The 17,374-nt window shown below is 42.3% G+C and overlaps 2 protein-coding genes across 11 annotated transcripts; one reads left to right on the forward strand and one right to left on the reverse strand.

Moving 5' to 3' along the window:
- Positions 1-10: 10 nt before the first annotated feature.
- Positions 11-5,315, reverse strand: RPL9 (ribosomal protein L9). 7 transcript variants are annotated; one of them, XM_037391539.1, is made up of 8 exons: positions 5,275-5,315; positions 4,785-4,831; positions 4,587-4,702; positions 3,642-3,737; positions 3,196-3,328; positions 1,710-1,790; positions 1,135-1,253; positions 59-132 (listed from the first exon to the last, which is right to left on the reverse strand). In XM_037391539.1, exons 2-7 carry the CDS (start codon positions 4,828-4,830, stop codon positions 1,147-1,149), a joined length of 579 nt encoding a protein of 192 aa, XP_037247436.1. In that variant the 5' UTR covers position 4,831; positions 5,275-5,315; the 3' UTR covers positions 59-132; positions 1,135-1,146. The 7 variants fall into 7 exon arrangements, with proteins under 7 accessions (XP_037247495.1, XP_037247436.1, XP_037247456.1 ...); XM_037391559.1 differs by lacking the exon at positions 5,275-5,315 and adding an exon at positions 5,128-5,150; XM_037391549.1 differs by lacking the exon at positions 5,275-5,315 and adding an exon at positions 5,032-5,054.
- Positions 5,316-5,442: 127 nt separating this feature from the next.
- Positions 5,443-15,677, forward strand: LIAS (lipoic acid synthetase). Of its 4 annotated transcripts, none has more exons than XM_037391499.1 (11): positions 5,450-5,595; positions 6,190-6,362; positions 7,046-7,139; positions 7,916-7,996; positions 8,230-8,386; positions 9,240-9,297; positions 10,338-10,466; positions 11,027-11,172; positions 12,842-12,912; positions 13,682-13,793; positions 14,737-15,677. In XM_037391499.1, exons 1-11 carry the CDS (start codon positions 5,512-5,514, stop codon positions 14,787-14,789), a joined length of 1,158 nt encoding a protein of 385 aa, XP_037247396.1. In that variant the 5' UTR covers positions 5,450-5,511; the 3' UTR covers positions 14,790-15,677. The 4 variants fall into 4 exon arrangements, with proteins under 4 accessions (XP_037247403.1, XP_037247396.1, XP_037247422.1 ...); XM_037391525.1 differs by lacking the exon at positions 5,450-5,595 and adding an exon at positions 5,695-5,712 and having other exon boundaries at positions 14,737-14,919; XM_037391516.1 differs by lacking the exon at positions 5,450-5,595 and adding an exon at positions 5,892-5,984 and having other exon boundaries at positions 14,737-14,919.
- Positions 15,678-17,374: the final 1,697 nt, after the last annotated feature.

Below are 17,374 nucleotides of genomic sequence, written 5' to 3' on the forward strand. Positions count from 1 at the left end.
CCCAAAAGGCCAAGATATGAAATATTTTTTATTTTATTAACCTCTCAAGTTGTTTGTATTTTGTATCAGATTCTTCAAGCTGGCACCTGCGGGTATAATGTCTCATGGTGGTTTGTTTCAGGATCCAGACAACTGTAAATAAAAAGTTAAGAGCTTTTAGAAAGGTTTTAGCACTGTAAATGTGAAATTGAATTACAGACATGTGACAAGTTACTTTATCTGATAGTTTTAATTCAAGACAGACATTAATAACTCAAAGAATTTAATTTTATTCAGACAAGATTAAAGATGCCTAAACAGAACAACTCATGACTGTTTAACAAGCAGGTAACAAACTGTTTCATCTCTCAAGGAACTCAGAACAGCACCAATTTTTTTTCAGTAGCCTGCAAGTGTCTGGTACCTGGCTGGTGATTTAAAAAAAAAAAAGTAGTTTATGAAACTCCCTTCTCATCTGCATTCTCTGTCTCAAGCTTAGGTTCAGAAGGCACACAACACTTACTTTATTTGCAAGTCAGCCTGTCTCACGCTGCACAAGTGTTCTGTACCATGTATGCAACCATACATGGCTGAAATGCATCAGACTCCCTTAACAGTTAAAATTCTTAAATTATCCCCAAATCCTTGTACTCAACTTCAGTAACGAATGTGCATACACAATGTGAATAATTGTCCTGTTTACAAGCATTTACACACAAATTACACAGAAGATGTTTATATATAAATTAGGCACCGAACACTTTTTTTAGTGAAGTCAATGTCCAACCCAGAGGAACTTTAATTTAAGAAAATCTTCTCTGTTAACAGCTGTAAACTGGTCTGTCATGCCAGGTCAGCTGGTTTAACATTCTGAGCCACTATCATAACTAGCATTCACAGTGTAGAATATAACACTTCCAAGTGAGGTATTTTTCCATACAGTAGCATAATACCAAGCTGGTGAGAGATGGAAAGTTGCTGTCAAAACACCTAGCAAAATTTAAGTCTTACGATGCCATTTACAAGCACAACAGCATCCCTGTTGGGAACCTGCTTAACCACAGCCTTGTTAAGTAAATAAACCTTGTCAAGTCCCCACATCAGGTAACCACCTCTACACTGAAGACATACAATCTGCATTAAGATGATACCAACCTATTAAGAGTCCTACTCATCCGCCTGCTGTACTGTTCCTTTCTCAGAGACATAGATACCATCCAAGAATTTCCTGATATCCTTGTTCTTGACTGTAGTGGCTTGCTGAATCAAGGCAGCTGCAGTCAAAGCAACAACATTAGCAAAGCAAGAAGTCCAAGCCAACTCTCAGCCTTTGTTTACTCTGTTTATATTTCAACCAATATAAAACTTTCATTTGGAGAAAGGAATTGCCAATCTGAAATCCTGTCAGATCTAATGAAAACAGATTGGCAAAACTCAGGGCAGTAACAGTTTATTACTCCATGTTTGTACAACTGAAAAGCTCAAGTTTGGTGCCAAAAAGGCCATTGATACTGACTTAAAAAAAAAGTTCAGTGGATTTGTAAAAACATCTAAGTTTAGAAAAAGCATGAACAACAATGAAAGGCAATTAATCTGACTAGAAGGAAAGAAAAAAAATCCTGAGCTGCCATTTGCCTCAGGGTTTCAGAAAAAGACAGCTTGCTAAGTTGACATCTTCAGATAAAAGTGGCCATATCATTGTATCTTCCCACACGTGTATTTTCACAAACCTGAATTGGAGACCAATTCAATGTCATTCCCTTCAAGGATCAGCTCATCCTTCTGGGCTTGAGATACTGCACAGGAAACACCTACAAAAAGGAAAACGCACAAACTACATTGTGAAGATGTTAAGCATACTAAACAAACAATATTCATGTTCTGTCCCAGTCTACAGATCTAGAAATCAGTATTCTAAGCAGTAATTAGCTTCTATGACTTTGTTTACCGATTCCCATAAATCCCTTCTAGGATTGTTCTCCCTCACACTTTCAGAACTCAAAGATTAGTGCAAGTCATGCTCTGGATTGAAAGCAACTAAGCGATATTCCTACTTAAACACTACTACACTACAACATTCATCACCAAAACTGTGTACCAGCCAGAGAATTTTCCAGCATGGCTTCATCAGCTAGGTGGTGCCATTTTCCATATTCATACGTTCATGAAAACACTGGAGTCATCACAATCAACAGTCATTAAAAAAACCCCTGCCCCCTGACAAGTCAAGCACTATGTTTATACTAGCAACATTGCAAATACTCACAAGGAGTAAACACTAGGACACTCGCGAGTCTAACAGGAAATTTTCATTTGCAAGGATAGTAACACAAGTAAGTCTCTACAGTTTGAACTATTTAGTCAGTAGCTGTTAGTTTTTAAGCCAGCACTTCACCATCTTTGAAGTAAATGCCAACTTAAAAAAAATCAAATACAATAATCAAACCCACCTTAATATCCCACAGTAAATCAAAGTCAAAGCCACTGTAAGTAACTTCACACTATATCTACCAGTGTTTCTGCACAAATCTAATGCTTTCATCTAAAGCCACCCCAAAACACCGTTGTCACATCAAATATCCTTACCCATACCTCCACCAGAAATGGAACTATCAAAAAAAATGGATATGGAAACTTTTCCCCAGTCTTAAGGAAACTGTGTTTATGACATGTTTTGTCTCCTCCTTTTGGAAGCTTAAGAAGCTCCATCAAATGCCTAGCCTGTTAAGACATTTTGCTAAAAATCCAAGCATGCCAGAAATAAAACCAACAGGGAAGATGATAACTTTGAAGTTTTATCATACATGCTCCTAGACAATCAGGAAATTCAACCACACTTCAAAGACCAAAACTGTGATGTGGTGTGAAACTATTCATGTACAATGTTTAAAACTGAAAGACAAGTCTAAAATTAAGCACCTGCAGTTTATCAACTATAAATGCTGTTGAGATCTCGCTAGTTCCTTGTAACTTGTATTACAATAACTAGCTCTAAACTAGTTATTAGCTATTAGCTAGCTCTCATTACTAAAAAATTAATCACAAACACATTGTTATTAATAAATCTAGATAATGGCAAAGACATCATAATATTACATAAATTGAGATGGTCAAACGCTGCTTCAGCAATCAATCCTTCACCATCTCCTGTTACCAATGGCAGTACCTAAAGACAATACTTTAGAAACAGTGAAGTACATATCCAGATGGGCTCACCTGGCCTCATACGCACTCTGCGAATGTATTTCTCTCCCAAGAAGTTTCGGATTTCCACAAGTGAGCCATTATCCTGTATAACTACATTGATTGGGAAGTGAGCGTACACTGACCTCATCTTGTAACGAAAGCCCTGCGATAAAAGACATCATCAGATACTGAAAGCAGAGTATGTCCAAAAGGTAAACAGATGCATTGAGCTTACTGGACAAATCTAAATGCAAGATATACTGAAAATAGTTTCTTAAGAAGGGCAAGACATTGAGCTCAAGGGACATTCATGCTTTCTTCCACTCACAGAACTTGTCTGACAGAAAGTGCAAGAAAAAAAAAGCAAAGAAAGAGAGAGCTACATCTTAAATGCTTAGAAAAGCTCTCACTTAAGTAAAAGACTATTGTGAGTAACAAAAATGACACGAGTTAACTATGTTTGAGACTACACTTACCAGTGTGACACCCTTTATCATGTTCTGTACATGGCTACAAATTGTGCGAACTGTTGCCAGCTCCTTTCTGTTACCCCACCACTTGTCAACACGTAGCTGTGTTAAAAAACCAAAATAATTAACAAAGCTTTCAGCTACACTTCAAAACTAAAAATGAAACATTTCTGTGACAAGCTAAGAGCAAAAAGTTCAGATAAACTACTTAAAAGCCCACCTACCAAAGCACAGAAGTGTCGTTCCTTTGACAGACCACTGAAGGCCCACCTAGCTCAAGTCTTTTAAGTTCTAACCCCCAAAATGTAACATTTTTCTTCCCTGTCTCATTACTAACAACTCTTACAAGAAGCTGGGACAGATTGTCCGACACCTCAAGCTGAAGGACGAATTATCGAATGCTAAACATTGTTCCAATATTGGTCTCCTATGTAAAATTTATCAGCTGTTAAATGGAACACCATGTGTGGGTCCAGTGTTTTAATGACACACTACATACTTGCAAAGATGTAGCTGAAATCAGCCACTCTTCCCTTTTTTTTGTAGTTCCTAAGACTGCACAAAATTATTATTCGTTTATTTACAAAATATCTGCTCTACTTATGTAAGTTGCCAATTCTGAAAGTCAAACGTACAGCTTCAACTTTATCTAGCTAAAACTAGTCAGCTTACATAAGACAGCATACAACGATCAATCCCTTTCCCAGTAACTGGCTGTTAACTGCAAATGAAAATCAACAAATTCACTCCAACTGCAAGACTTCCACGTTGCCTGAGTAGGTCCCACAGTTCCATGAGACCAGCCACTTTCAGAAAACATAGAAATAAGCAAAAAATTAAATAACGTATCTGCAACTAAACATTTTGGTTCAATCTCCTACACTAGCAAGAAGTTTTTTAGTTGTACAGACACCCTCCCTCTCGGCAACGAAAGACGTCTGCAACACGTACCTTCTTGTGTTTCTTTCCCAGGAGTGACAACTCCACATTGATGTGGTTAAAATCCCGTCGCAAGGTTCCTCTGGGGCCCTTCACAATGACGGTCCGGCCCTTCAGTGAAACGCTGACTGGAAATCAAAGGCAGACACATGTCAACCGGCTGCGGGTTCGGCACCGCAAAACGCCTTTCGAACGCACACGCAGACATACCTTGCTCGGGGATGTCAACGGTCTGGTTGCTGAGAATCGTCTTCATTCTGCGAAGGACAACAGACAGAAGCTGCAGAGCCCCGAGGCGAGGCCCCTTCCCTGCGCCCTTTCCGCTCCTCCCCCGCACGCACCCTGCAACGCGCAACTACCGAGCGCCTACCCGCTGCCCCCACCCGCTCTGCCGCCGCCGAACCGGCCCGGCGCCGGGCTCCGCTTCCCACACCGACACGTCCCGCCCGGGCCCCACCGGAGCGGCGAGAAGCGGCGGCCTCAGCGCTCAGCTCCGCAGCGGGGCCCAGCCCGGGCCTAGGCCCGCCGGGGAGGGGGCGGGGGAAGGCGCCACCTCGGGGCTTCCCTCCCGCAGGACTCAGGCCAGGCCGCGGCGGCTGGGCCCGGATCAGCCCCGGGAGGCTGCTCGCGCTCCGGCGGGGTGCTGGGGGCGCCGCCCGCGCCCGATGGTCCCGGATGCCGCCGCCAGCCCGCGCCTCACCTGGCAGCAGGCAGAGCGGAAAGAGCTAGCGTCTGACGTCATCACGTACTTGTAGCCGCTCCCGGCCCTTAACGTCATCACGCCGAGGTAGCCGTCCGTGAGGCAAGAGTAGCCGAAGCCCGATGCGCGCGAGCTGACTGCAGCGGGCAGGCGGGGGGGCCGAGCGCTGAGACGATCGATCCATCGATCGATCGGGCCGGCGGGGAGCGCCGGTCCTGCTGCTCCGCGGGCGCCGCCATGTCGCTGCTGCCGCGGGGCCGCCGCTGCGGGGTCGCCGCCGCCACGGCAGCCCGCCGGTTGCTGCTGGGGCACCAGGGACTGGTGAGTCAGCGCCGCGGCAGGGCCGTGCGCCGCAGGGGGGTGCCGGCGGCCGGGCCGCCCAGCGTCCGTGGGTGGGCGTTGCGGCCCGGCAGACGGGAGACCTCGGGCGGGTCCCCGGTGAGGGGACGGGGCGCACCGTGGGGCAGGAGGCGGTGCCGTTACCCGAGCTCGCTGCCGAACCGGGGGGGCGGCGGCGCCGGGAGCCCCGGCCCCGCAACGCGCCCGGACACGGCGGCGCCCCGGTTCGGCGGGCCCGGCCCGTCTGCCCGTCCGCCGGAGCGCGGCCCTGGGGGACCGCCTTGGCAGCGCGCGGCCGCGCTCGGCCCGCCGCACGGAAACCGCCGTTACCCGGCGCGGTGCTGTCACCGTCCGGAGCCCACAGACGTGAGGTGATGCTGCGCTGCTCTGGCGCAGACCCTGCCTGGCGTCTGTCGGACAGGACCGGGGGCGAAAGGGAATTCCGTGTTTAACGTAAGGGCGATCGGGAAAATGCTTACGTAAAGTATACACTAACCACCGAAGGGACATGTAGTTATGTAGTATATCGTGCTAGTACATTTAAAATTCGATAAATGACAGTGTTGCTTCCTTTAGGTGGCTGGGAGCCATGTGTGTAGCCAGTACGGGACCTCAGGTTCTTTGCCAGAGGAAAAAAAAGAGTTTCTGCAAAACGGACCAGACTTACAAGACTTTGTAACTGGAGATTTATCAGACAGGAGCACGTGGGCCGAGTATAAAGGCAATTTAAAGCGTCAGAAAGGAGAAAGGTAATTGTGATTTTAAACAACTGTAGTTGCTTCCATGCACTAGGTCGCACTTTTAGTATTAACTATAAAACATATACAGTGTATTTTTTGTAAATTCTGTCCTACTGGCTTGCAAATTTCATAGTTTTTCAAGAACACACACTTTATTAACTTAAAATGTGCAACAAAACACGAAGGCATGGTGGCCTTTTCTTACTTGAATGCCTGTGCCCATGGCCTACATTGAATTACAAATATGCATCGTTAGGGGAGCATATCCTACTTCGGTGTTGAGCAAATATTATTGATAGATTAAAACAAAAAATGAGACTAAATTTTAAAAATGCTTAAACCCTCCCATATGCCCAGTTATAAATTTGATCAGACTTTACGATAGCTGTGTAACATATGCTGCCATTAACTCTTGCAATCTCCAGTGTGGCACTATTAAATCCCACTGGTACAGTTAACAGTTTAAAACCCTCCAATGACAGTGAACTTCCTACTCTTTAATGCTGTAAACCTGGAAGAGAGAAGCCTATTACAGCCATGAAAGAGGTTAATATTGGTTGCTGAGTTGTGTCAGTTTTCAAGGAACCTTTCCTAGTTGGGATCTGTAACAAATTAAAGTGGATCTATGAAATTAATGGAAGCTTGCCATGTAAATAATGTGTTAATCTTTATGTTTGCTTGATGTCATTCAGGCTGCGACTTCCTCCATGGCTGAAAACAAAGATTCCCATGGGAAAGAACTACAATAAACTAAAGAATACTTTGAGAAGTTTAAATCTTCATACGGTAAGTCTAGTGTCAACCAAGTTTTCCTGTAGAAATAAGGCTTTTTTTTTACAGATACAAAATCAGTTCTTTGTGGAGGACAGGTAGAAAGAATGTCTTGTGTGATCTTCCAGACTGAAACCAAGCCCAATGCTGATCCTTTTTGCCAGAAATGAGTTTCACCAATAAAGAATGAGTACAAATTCAATGGAGTATTTAATGTTTTTCCTGCTGTGATTTTAAATACTAGGGTTTAGTACTTGCATCACCAAAGAGATCAGAAGATGCAATGTGTTACTTTTTAATGGAAACGTACACAATTTCAGGGTTATGTTCATGTTTTGCATGAAAAGAAATTCTAGAAATATATGCATTTCATTAAATATACCTTCCAGATGATAAGAAGTGATAGGTATGCATGGAGAGCTTTTTTCCTTCTCCCCCCCTCCAGGGTAAAGTCATGCTTTAATGCATCATAGACTTTGCAAACATTTTATGAAATTTGAAATTTAAAATGTTAATGACAATCTGTGCTAATTAATAAGGCAATTACATGGCTGAGGAGTTTTTGGAGTTCTGAGGTAGAGGAAGAGAATGGTAATGGATGTTAGGAAACAATTCTCTTCCTATCTATTCTACTGACTTTTTATAGAACAACATGCAACTCTATGAATCTCATTTATCACAGGAGTTAGGTTTTGTTTGTAGGCCTCTGTTGAAGTGGATCAATAATATAATAATAATTTTCCATAATAATAGGGAAAAAAGACAGGTATATTACTATCTTTTACCTTTAGGTATGTGAAGAAGCACGTTGTCCCAACATCGGAGAATGCTGGGGAGGTGGTGAATATGCTACAGCTACAGCTACTATTATGGTAAGCTATTAACCATTTCTTAAGTATTCTGTTAATGTTTGAGCTGTTTGTAGTGTATTCTAGGATCCCTACTACAGTAGAGTGAGTTTATTACAAGAAATGTGGACTAAAGCACTGTCCTCGGTTTTTTTGCTTAGTATTGGGATTTATCTGATCCAGCTTATGCAGCTGCTTCTCAGCTGAGCAGTAGTGATGTGTACAATGTAAAGGTAGGAATGTCTTTCTTATTTCAGCTGATGGGTGACACATGCACTAGAGGTTGCAGATTTTGTTCAGTAAAGACCGCAAAAAGTCCACCTCCGCTGGATCCCGAGGAGCCTTACAACACAGCAAAAGCTATAGCCGAGTGGGGCTTGGATTATGTCGTATTGACATCTGTGGACAGAGATGGTTAGTATGTTGTCTCTCATCTCTTCCAGTCTAAGCTCTCATATTCTTCATATGGGGTAAACGCAGACCTCGATGAACATTTGTCACTCAGCACAATTGCTGAGGATTACTATTTTAAAGGAGTTGACGGTGCTGAAACTTTTTACATATTCTTAGTATTTCTCTATGTCTGGTAAAATCTAACAGCAGTTACACTGTTATTAAGCATCAAGAATATTACATTCTAAATATTTTCTAAATCATTTGTTGCAAAATACATACATATACACCGTGTTCTGCTACTTGATTAGCAAAAAACCCCACCAACACCAAACCCCACAAACATTCATATACAGTATCATTACAGCACTTCCAAAAACTCAACCTGAAATATATTATATATAAAAAACCTGAAAGTTGCCTTTTTCTAAGGTTGTAGTAGTTCCTTTGTGGTGACGCCACATAGGTGGGGAAAACCATTGTAAAGGCTGTTGAGTGTGATGGAAAGTCCAGTAGCTTTGAAGTGGCTTACAATTAAAAGAGCAATAATATATATTTAGGTTTTGTAGAACAGTTTCTCAGACCAAAACCATAAATAGATAAAGCCATTCTGTGCTCAGCCTGACAGTGAACCTAGAGACAGGTAAATCTGGAGTAAACATTTGAAATCTGCCCTAGACAATCACAGTTAGACTTTGTGCAGAATAAGGTGTGGTAGACTATCTGTTCTACCATAAGCAGTAAGATAAGAATGTGGTTTCAAGCTTTATTATTTTGCATTTAAATTTGAATCTGTAAAGTTTTTGTGGCTTTGCTAATAAGTAAATGCATTTCTTGAACAGAAAGGTTAACTGAATAATTGAAATGCTTCTAGATATGCCTGATGGTGGAGCAGAACACTTTGCAAAGACAGTCTCTCATCTGAAAGAAAGGTATCTCATTAATGCATTACTGTTACTGTTAAAACTTTAGAATGTGGTACTACATATAGGTCAAAACTACCTTTAGCTGGATTATTCCAGGGGCTGTGCAGATACAAAAGTCTGCCTTTAGCCTATCTGGGTCCCTTTTTTTTCCCTGTTTTTCATCTTTCTCGTATATAATGGCCCCAAAGTATTTTGAATTAGGATGCATTTCCCATTCAGCCCAGGCTTATTTAAAGCTAAGCACTGGATTATTTCTTTGAACAGGCAGCTGGTTTACCAGGAAATTAGTACCTACTTTTGAGGTATGTTCATTCTTGGGATTCAAGAATGAATTCAACACAGTGGATTTAGATAGCAGTGTTGCCACATGACAGAAGAAGGCGGGTTTCCCTTTCAGCAGTGATCAGACTGCTTTGCCTTTTCCCACAACGGCTGTTTCTGCGATTGTACCTTCCCACTTTCCCCTAGTTGTGCCGCCTTCACTCTGCGTCGGTGCCCTGCACACGATTTGATAGCGTACTTGTCTGCCGGCAGATTTAATTGGTGTAACGTCATTTAAGTCTTTATCCAGCGTATCCTGGGACTTGAAAGATTCCTGTGGTGTGTCCCACCTGCCTTTCTGAGCTGAAATCTGGCTCCTGGACACCAAGATTAGGTACCAGGGCAATAATGCAGAGTATTCTTATCCTAGTAGGTAGGATTATAGCTCTTCTGTATTTTGGAGCTGTGGTACTAAACTTGTGTTAGTTAATCTGCAACAAAGACACATGAAAAATCGTGTATGAACAGTGAGACTGTTCTAGTTGCTTTTGTATTATTTGGCTTTCATTCTATTTCAGCTTACGTTAGTAAAATCAGGAGTTACACATGTTTTGTTTGCATTGTCATACAAGTATTTGCAGAAATCAGTTGTTTTGGAGATGTGTCCCGAATGAACTTGGCTTTGCTTGTCGCAGTGTTGTTATGTTTATTTTTTGCTCTATTGAGCTTTTTGGCAACAGTGACACCGACCCCACAGACACCTTCACTCTGTCTCTTCTTTTCAGGAATTCAAAAATCCTGGTGGAATGCCTAACTCCCGATTTTCGAGGGGACCTCAAAGCGGTGGAGAAAGTGGCACTGTCGGGACTGGATGTGTTCGCCCACAACGTGGAGACGGTGCCAGAGTTACAGAGGTAGGCGACGGCAGTGGGCAGAAAGCACGAACCCCACAGGGGTGTCGTCAGAGGCCTTTGTGCGAGGGGGGCGGCGGGATCCGTTCAGACCGGCGGCGGGGCGGGCCGCAGGCCGCAGGCCGCAATGGCGCGGGGCCCGCTCCCAGCCTGCCTCGCGTGCTGCCGCGCCCTGCCCGCCGCCCGCCGGCAGAGGGCGCCCGCGCCGCGCCGCGCCCCGGCCCTCGGGGCGGCCCTCGGGCGGTGTCGCCTGCCGGGGCCGGTGTCGCCTGCCGGGGCCGCTGCGCGGGGCCGGGGCCGCCGGGACCCGAAGCCTCGCCCCGCCGCGGGCGGCCGCGGTCAGCGCCACGGGGCCGGGGCCGGCCTCGGTACTTAAACCGGGGCGAGGCTCATCGCTTGTGACACCTCGGGGAGGGTGTCAGCTGGCGTCAGACTGCGCGGCTGAGACCTCTGAGTCGCCATTTTCGCTTTGTAGAAACTAGCAGAGCACACCTTGCTTGGCACCTCTAACATTCTGTACGCCCTTTCGTCCGTTTTCTCCCCTGGTGCTGAACACACAAAAGGAAGGTGCGTGACCCCCGAGCCGGCTTCGAGCAGTCCGTACGTGTGCTGAAGCACGCTAAAGAGGTCCAGCCCCGCGTCATCTCTAAAACCTCCATTATGCTGGGGCTAGGCGAGACAGACGAACAAGTGTATTCCACAATGAAATGTAAGTTCGCGTTGAAACAGATGCCAATATTCACAGGTATGAGTTTGATTGTGTTGGAAAACAGTTGTCGGCATCTTTGCCTCTACACGCAAATCAATTTGCTGGTACAGGAAATGTTTTCTAAGCTTTATTGGGGGAAGAAACAATTTGATTAAAAAAGATTCAACTTCTGAAATATTTTGCCTTCACATGGCTTTCAGATTCAATTTGACAGGTAAAGCGAGCTCATGTTAATTTCAGTGGAAAATACAATTATTTTTTGTGTGACTATACTCTTTTTTTTCTTTGCAATACTTAAATAATGGGCTTGCGACATAGTTGCCTTATTGTGCATTCCTTCTTAGAAACAGCATACCTGATTTTTTTAAAATAATTTATTTCAGTTTGCTTAGATGAAAAAAAAATTGTTATATTTGGAGCTGTAGCGTATTGTTTCCATGTATATGTATTTTTAAGAGGAGATTTCACAGTGGTAAGTGAACGCAGTGCACTTGTAAGAAGTAGTTTATAAATCCTATGGCATTTGTCCCCTACCCTGAAAGAATGTCTACGTGGTACTTTGTGTACAACAAGCCATATTTAGAATGCAGTGATATCTTTTCTGCAGCTCTCCCACAATCTGGACCATAAAATGACGGTTCCTGATTTTCCTGTCCTTGCCTAACATTTCCTAGCCACAAGAACATGAAATTCCAGTTTTGCTGCTGTTCGTTTTCAGGCCACTTTCATGGATGTATTTGGAGACAAACTGTTACCCACTGCATTAATTCTGTTACTGTAATTTTGGTCTCCTTCCATCTTCTGGGTACCAGTTAAAGAACACCTAAATGTGCTGATACTGAAACAGCTTCTCCACAGAACCGTATCGATCTAAACAGAGATCCCAAGGCAACAGGGAGTGCAATGCTGTAGGCAAAATACTGTCTTTACTTCCTATTTGATGTGGGGCAACCAGCCCAAGTAGCCAGAAAATATATGGACATGTTCATGCTAAACCCGATTCCTCAGCTATCCCTTTGTTCGGAATACCCCACTAGCCGTAGTGAACATAATTCTTCAGGCTAGCTGACTATCCAGTGCCTTGGTTTCCATCTGTAAGTAGACTACCTGACCTCATTTGCTGTGTATTGATCCTAGTATATACTCAAATTTTAGCAGAGTTTATGAGATTCTGCAGGCGTCAAAACTTAACATACATCCTAAGTGTGTAACACTGGCAAAAAATTTTGGCAATTTCCCCTCATTTATAGCTCTTTAGAACTGTCCACATCTTTTAGGCACGAAGTCTTTTGAAACAGTGGACAAGTGCGGGCCCGGTGTGTGTGCACGCATCCATTTCTTTTTTTCTAATGAAGGCTCTGACCTGAAGGTAACAATGAAAAGCAGTAAGATAAAAAAGCAAGAGCATGTGATCTCTGCAGTGAGACACACGACTGCAGTGAGTGCAGTGCAGTGGTATTCTCTCTAGCTTTAAACTAGATAGCTCAGGTCTTGCAGCAGCGTGGAGCCCAGAAAGAGGTGTGTGGCTACTGCTTGTGGAGGCTGGAGGTTCCCTTTGCTGCAGAGCAGAATGTTAGCCCTGCAGGGTGCTGTGGAGCGACCTTTGTTCAGACTTGGACAGAAATTAGGAAACACCCCCCTTCCCTAACAGGGAATTTTGTTTTTACAGTATTGCGGGAAGCAGATGTAGACTGTTTGACGCTAGGACAGTACATGCAACCAACAAAACGTCACCTAAAGGTAAAAATGCCTTTAATTTACAGGTAGATTTATGGTCTGTACCTTGCACAGTCAAGTTTCCTCTTTCTAAATTGAGGCTTGATATGTATCCTTACCTTAATTGTGGATTTGGGGGGGGAAATTTCCTTCCTTGTTTAGCCTTATCTTCATCTGTTATGGACTCTTCACTAAAAAATCCCTCAGCCATCTAATCCCTTCCATCATCTGCAGACTTCCCATGCTACTTTCTGCTATTGGCTTCAGAGACAGCTGGAGCTGAGGCACGATTTGGGAAAACAAGAGTTTCAGTGTATGTCTCAAACATAATGGCTCAAGCCAGCTCTCCTTCACTATCGCATAGGCTCTCCCTTAATGGTGCCACTTCAGCTGGGGAAATTACCATTCTTCTCCTTTTGTGATCTGTCCAGAGCTTGAGTCTCTGTTCTGTTACTGTGTTTCATTGAAATAACTGTTAGTGAAGAGAGCTGTAGGACTATTTGGGGGGGTTTTTTCCACTAACTTGGACAAAAAAAAAGTTTGCTCAAAAGGACCGTTCAAAAATAGAATGAATAAAATTATGAAGGAACAACTAGAACCTAAATTCTAAACTTTTCAGCTGAATATGAAAAGCAAATAAAATGCATTCTTTTGGTAGGAGGCAGAGAGACTGCTGAAAGTTCTGGAGTGTAAAATTTTGAACTCACGATAGAACTGTTCTATTTCACTACATACTAGCTACAGCCATTTCCTTTGCATTAATACCTAATCAAAGCACATTTTTTTCACTCAGGTTGAGGAGTACATAACTCCTGAAAAATTTAAGTACTGGGAAAAAGTAGGAAATGATCTTGGATTCCACTACACTGCCAGTGGGCCTTTAGTGCGCTCCTCCTATAAAGCAGGTAAATTACTGAAAAGCATTAGATTCTCTAGCACGGAATGTTTTATTATATAAAGTTAAAATGGTGAAGTAACGTGCAACAAAGCTCACCTTAGCTCAAGGACACCTCACGTAGTCATCCTTTTTTTTAATAATTATTTATACTGTCTTCTGTAGGTCATCTAAATGCATCGGTATGACAGTAGATGGTATTTCTACAATTGCTAATTTTTTGCAAAACCTAGTTTCTACTATAGTTAATGTGTGAAGCAGGATAAAGGGTACCCAGATAGCAACTTCTTAACATTCTAACTCTTGGGTGCTTCAGGGTTTAATGGGACCCTTTGTTGTTTGTGATGTAATTTCGTTGCTTTATGCAGAATTTATTTACAGTGCCTTAGAAATAATTAGACACGCTTGTAGCAGTGCTTTTTCTGACAAAGCACAGAGTATTAAGTAGCAGCTGCTGTTAATGGCACTGTTGTGTAGGCCCAGCATCCTGCTTTTTCTGATGGAGAGAACAGAAAAGACTCAGCTAGGACACCTTGCTTCTCAGACTGTTTTATGCCAGCTCAAATGAGATTTATAGCAGGTTTCACTATAAGTTGCTGATATTTTATGAAATAGGAAGTAATTTTTAATTAGATCAATTCACCTTTGCCTGTTGGAAAGGACGAAGAAACAGAGCTACTTCATAAAATTGGGTATGAGGAAAATGAGGATTTTGGGGGGTTGGAGGGGTTGTTTGTTGGGTTATGGGTTTTGGTTTGGGTTTTTTTTTTTTTTACATCCATGCTGTATGTGTTGAAAGTGCTGTTGTATAGGATTGAATTACTATAAAATACTGGTAAGCACAATCATATTGTAGAATAGAATATTCTCATTAAATAAGAATGTGTATTGTTGTGCTTTATTTCACTGAAATACCTAGAAATCATTCTGGTGCCTTTTTACCTTTCAATTAGGTGAATTCTTCTTGAAGAATTTAGTAGAAAAAAGAAAGACAAAAGCCATCTGAAAATGAGAGTGAACCTATTTAAAGCAGCCAGTTTTAAGGATCCTTTTTCAGTGCATAATTATACCCAGTTCCAGAAATGCAGAAGACCAGATGGTGGATGTATGAATAAACTTACTATCTTTCCAGAACACTTCTCTCTCACCAAAACACTTTCCATTATTTTAGCTCATTCCTCCTGGCAAGGCTACAACTACATAGTACTTCTAGCCTTCAGCACAAAGGCAGAAGGTAGAACTGGTTTTGAAAAAGTGAAGGAACTGAGGTGGAAGAAATGTAAGCTGGGGAAAAATAATATCTGACAGATTTAAGTAAACAGGTTTGATGCTACCCTCAGTGCCACTGTTGTTAATACTTGTGAAGATGCTAATAGTAAACGGAAAGGCATTGCTATTTGGTGTATCTTACTATTATGTAACACAAGCTTGCAGGGACTCTGGAAACTAGAGGAGTTCTAAAGAAAGATTGTGTACATGACAAAGGACCAGATTAGGCCTACCTTGAACCACACCAGACAAAGTGTCTGTAATACTCTTTCAAGAGATGGTATCTCTTACCTCTATCTTAAGAAAATGAGCTGTACCATAGGGGCAGCTAATGCTTTTCAGGCCTTTGCATGTCTCAAAGCATGAGCCTTGTTAAACACAAGGTATCAAGTTGAACAAAACTAGTGCCCTTTGTGGCAAAACAATTAACCTTGTGGATACCATATAATTTAAATCATATGGAAAATCAGAGTTGCTGAAACAGCATAAATAGAATTCCCCCCCTAGTCTGGGTATATGACAAAGTTGCACAGGTGCTTCCATATTGGGTGTACAGAGCTGCTGCTATTCTGTACTGTGTTTTTTGTCGTATCAATAAAGGAAAGTTAAAAACCCCACCTAAAAACCCATGCTGGTTGTGTTTGATTGGTCTGGTTACCTGCCCCCTTGAGACCTGGTCTGTCTGTTAAATCTGAATGTAGAGAAATGAAGTGAATCGTGGATGAAATGTGAAATCCACTGCTTATCATACTAAACTCAAGCAGAAATAAAAACATGGCTTATGGTATGCTAGCAGCTGTAAATTTTTCTCTTTACAGTCATGATAGTTCAAAGTGCATCTTTCCCCAATAATTCTCAGTTGTCTGCTATGGACATTAGATACCACTTTTTAACTGTCAAGAATTTGCCATGTGGTGCCAAACTCTCATCATGCAGCTAATCCTATGGCTGGCTATAGTATTTTTCTAAACTAGTCCATATGAATGAGTGGACCCTCCATCCACCCCCAGCTAAGTAAGATGTTAGAAGAAAGACAGCTAATTAGCAAGTTTTTTTTATATATATATATAAAAGAAACTTGATATTGTCACAAACAACAAAAATCAGATGGTACCACTGAAGCTGGCAACGTACAATTGATGCTTCACAAAATGAAGTACAGCAATATTAAAGTGTTATGGAGACAGCCTTAAGCTAGAAGGAATGTACTAATTAATTAAACAATGTAACAGAAGTGTAAATTGGGGAAAGAGAAACCTGAGCAATAAGAAACAGGGGAAGAACTGAGAAACAGAAGCCTTAATAGCTGTACTTTATAAAGGCAACCAGAAAGGCAAGGCTTCCTTTTTTAAAAATTAAAAAATATAATAAATTTTAAAATTTAAATAAAAGGCGTAGTCTGACGACTAGTCTTGGAAAGGCCAGGCATACTTTGAGCCAAAAATGCCCTGCTTCAGCTGAAGTACACTGAATACCAGAGCAGTGGAAGGTTATCAGCTATGGTAAGGAAATCCAATACTCCCTCCAGAGCAGCAGGCAGGGAAGGGTGCAACATTAACTCCAGGATACCCACACATTTAACAGCTGCCAGCCTTTATTAGGGGCTTTAAATACTATAAATAATGATTTTTACTTGCCTGCAGAGCAGATTTAACAGAATATTACTGTAGCTTTTGCAGAGTTACTGCTTTTTCAGCCTATCAACACCAGATACCAGGTAAAAGGAATTCCGAGCCATACAGCTATTACCAAACTGGAACAAAAAGACATTGCACCATAATTATCCATGACTTCTTTACAGTGTGAGAAATAATGCTTCTGGAAACACGGTCCAACGTTATTTCATGTTAGAATTATCTTACGAATTGCTGCTGGGTGGTTTGGAAGATGATCTCATGCTTTTACACAACTGTCTGCCAGCTGGTACCAAGTTTCAGAAGCCACGTAAGCTATTTTCTAACTGCATGTTTTGCCATTGTTTCTAAGCAAAGCAGTCACATTTTGACTTCATGGATTGGAGGGGCGTTTTGTTTTTCAGTGTGTTTGAGGACAAGTCCTAAAGTTTTTTTCCTAGTTAAGAAATCTTGCTTTTCCAACCATCTTCCATCCCTACTGCCCATTCAGGTTTTCCATAACTATTATGTTAAAGCATCAAACTCTCACAGAACTCCTGGTTATAAATTCAGCACAGGTTTCATGACTATCTCAGTTTTGCTTCTGATGAAGTTCCATGTGTAGTGAAGTATTTTTTTTGTATGTCAATCACTTCATTCTGTCAGTTTGTTTCACAAAGCAGCCATAAAATATTTTAAGAAACATTAA

Source organism: Falco rusticolus, chromosome 1 (genome assembly GCF_015220075.1).
Source record: "Falco rusticolus isolate bFalRus1 chromosome 1, bFalRus1.pri, whole genome shotgun sequence".
Classification (NCBI taxonomy): Eukaryota; Metazoa; Chordata; class Aves; order Falconiformes; family Falconidae; genus Falco; species Falco rusticolus.

Excerpts from the sequence above, each read along its gene's own strand:
- RPL9 (XM_037391539.1), bottom strand. The coding sequence starts at position 4,830 with ATGAAGACGATTCTCAGCAACCAGACCGTTGACATCCCCGAGCAAG. Across the intron at positions 3,738-4,586 it reads TGGGAAAGAAACACAAGAAG|CTACGTGTTGACAAGTGGTG; the intron begins GTACGTGTTGCA and ends TTTTTAACACAG. Across the intron at positions 1,791-3,195 it reads CAGAGTGCGTATGAGGCCAG|GTGTTTCCTGTGCAGTATCT; the intron begins GTGAGCCCATCT and ends TCCTTTTTGTAG.
- LIAS (XM_037391499.1), top strand. The coding sequence starts at position 5,512 with ATGTCGCTGCTGCCGCGGGGCCGCCGCTGCGGGGTCGCCGCCGCCACG. Across the intron at positions 8,387-9,239 it reads GACATCTGTGGACAGAGATG|ATATGCCTGATGGTGGAGCA; the intron begins GTTAGTATGTTG and ends AAATGCTTCTAG. Across the intron at positions 10,467-11,026 it reads ACGGTGCCAGAGTTACAGAG|GAAGGTGCGTGACCCCCGAG; the intron begins GTAGGCGACGGC and ends AACACACAAAAG.